This window comes from Oryctolagus cuniculus, chromosome 7 (assembly GCF_964237555.1).
Source record: "Oryctolagus cuniculus chromosome 7, mOryCun1.1, whole genome shotgun sequence".
NCBI classification, from domain to species: domain Eukaryota; kingdom Metazoa; phylum Chordata; class Mammalia; order Lagomorpha; family Leporidae; genus Oryctolagus; species Oryctolagus cuniculus.
The window spans coordinates 132083760-132086017 of record NC_091438.1 but is presented as its reverse complement, the minus strand read 5'-3'; the positions used below and the strand labels follow the sequence as shown (position 1 = coordinate 132086017).

The 2258-nt window shown below is 67.6% G+C and overlaps 1 protein-coding gene across 1 annotated transcript; it reads right to left on the bottom strand.

Moving 5' to 3' along the window:
- Window positions 1-284: 284 nt before the first annotated feature.
- On the bottom strand, window positions 285-1442 carry CITED4 (Cbp/p300 interacting transactivator with Glu/Asp rich carboxy-terminal domain 4). The gene has a single exon (XM_008265483.4). It carries the CDS (start codon window positions 1180-1182, stop codon window positions 631-633), a length of 552 nt encoding a protein of 183 aa, XP_008263705.2. The 5' UTR covers window positions 1183-1442; the 3' UTR covers window positions 285-630.
- Window positions 1443-2258: the final 816 nt, after the last annotated feature.

The following is a 2258-nucleotide window of genomic DNA, read 5'->3' as shown; positions in this document are numbered from 1 at the left end:
AATGCATGGTGTCTTGCACAAAGAAGAGCCAGGGTCTGCATCTCAGGTACCCCCAACTCCTCTCTGGCATTGGGGCCAGGTCTCCCACCCTAGGGAGCCCCGCAGTCCAGCGGGTTGGGTTGCCACCCGGCAGCAGCCTGTGCCTTCCAGGATATCACAGCTGCAAAACTCAGAAGAGATTTTCGAAATGAACTGTCGGTTTCCTCTCCTGGGTGCCGCTGGGGACTGTGACCCCCTCGCACTGTAGTCGGGGGTTGGAGCGATAAGGAAACGAAACACAAGGCTGTAAAGTGACCCAGTTTATTTTGGTTTCGTTGGCCGGGCGGGGCGGCGTTGCTGCACGCTGCAGAGCTGGGCCCGCCCCCGGCGAGGGTGGGCGCTCATTGGAAGCGAGCTCCGGGGACCGATCCAGCATGAGGGTCATCAGGCAGAGGCCCGGAATGGCTCAGATAGGGGAGTGGGGCGAGTCCCAGAGCTGGTCCAGACTCCTTCACGGACGGCGGCGGCGCGGGTCCGAGATGTGAGTCAGCGCCGCCGTCCGCAGGGGCACCCTCACGGAGGGTGCGAGTGGGCCCCGCCGCGGCGCCGAGTCCCGCGGGCACCCGGGCGGGGAGGCGGGACCGGCCGCGCTCAGCAGCTCACCGGGCCGGCGGGCGGCGCCGCCCCCAAGTCCGAGAAGCAGTCGAACTCGCTCTGGCCCAGGAAGAGCTCGGGCAGCTCACGCACGCGGTGCAGCCCGAGCTCCAGCTCCAGCGACGTCAGCGCCTCCTCGTCGATGAGCTCCGCGTCCATGCCTCCCAGGGCGTGCGCGGGCAGTGGCGGGGCCCCGGCCCCGGGCGCCGGCTGCAGCCCGGGGGCGCCTCCTGGGACGCCGGGGGGCGCGGGGCCGCGGCCTGGGTACAGCGCCGCCACCTGGTGCAGGTGCGGGCCGCCGGCGGCCGGAGGCGGCCCGGCCGGAAAGGGCTGGAGGGAGTGCGGCGGCCCGAAGGCCCCGTACGCCAGGGCCCCGGGCGGGGGCGGAGGCGGTCCCAGCGGAGCCCCCCGCGGCCGCAGCCCGTTGTCCAAGCCCGGGCCCGCGTAAGGCTGCAGAGTCCGGAGCGTGTAGGCGCCGTGGGCGGGCGCGGCGGGCGGTGGTTTCGGCACCAGGCGGTAGCCCTCGGCGAGCATCAGGTGGTCGGCCATGGTGGAGGGCGGAGGATCAGCGCGGGCGCCCCCCAGCCCCGGCCAGCTGCTCCTCTGCGGCGAGATAGTCGGGCCCGGTGCAGTCCCTGCAGTTCAGCCGCGCGAAGGAAAACGGAACCCGACCGGTGTCCCTGTCTGGCCCTGCACACTCCGAGCTCCGCCCTCCTGCGAACCCCGCGGCCGCGGCTCGGCGTAGCAAGCGCACAGCACAAACACCCAGGTCGGACTCGAGACCTCCGCGCAGTTTCTCAGAGCTTGGCCACCTCTTATACCAAGAGGCGGGGTCATCCCACCCCCTGGCTCTCATTGGTTGGATCAGAGACTTCTGGGCGGGCCGTGCGCCGTCATGTAGGTCTCGGCCCCGCCCCGGCAGGAGCCCTGCCCCTTAGGCTCCAGGCCCCGCCCCAGACGATGAGTGCCGCCTCATCGGGGTGTGAGGGACCTTCCAGGGGCTCCGACGCGAGGCTGGGTCATCGCCGGCATTGGACTGACCAGAAGGTGAGGTGAGAGGGCCAGAAGCTTAAGGGTCCCAGAGCTGCAGGATCATAGGCCCACTCAACCTCGTAATTTTCCAGATCCAGACTCAGAGTGGAAGAAGTTTCTTGGAAACACCAGCAGCGCCGTGGTGGAGCTAGACTGGAACCCAGACCTCGTGAGGGCCACATCAACGAGGCACAGGCACCCAGGCAGCGCAGGGTCCCTGTACCCCCGAGGGAACCGGTGAGCCCTCCTCTGGCTTCCCGCTGCGCTTGGGCTGTCGAAGCATGTACCAAGTTGTTATTAAAAGTAATTTATGGGCACGGCTCCTGGAGGACTTGTTCATCTTATCCTCAGCACTTGGCCCAGAGCCTGGCCCCTAGCAGGCTTTTAGGCAAAGCTGAGTGAATGAACAAGCGTGGACTGGAACCCATTCACGGGAACTGCAGCTTCTTCATGGGTCCAAGGAGGCAGCAGCGGCAGCACCTGCCCCGCTGAGGTGTTGTGAGGGTGAGATCGGGGCTGTGTGTGCCGTGCCCACTGTAGTGCCAGGCGCCTGGTGAGTGCCCACAAGTGTCTTTCCAATGAAGGCCGGGCTT

Bases quoted from the DNA above. Each gene is read 5' to 3' on its own strand.
- CITED4 (XM_008265483.4), bottom strand. From the start codon at position 1,182: ATGGCCGACCACCTGATGCTCGCCGAGGGCTACCGCCTGGTGCCGAAA.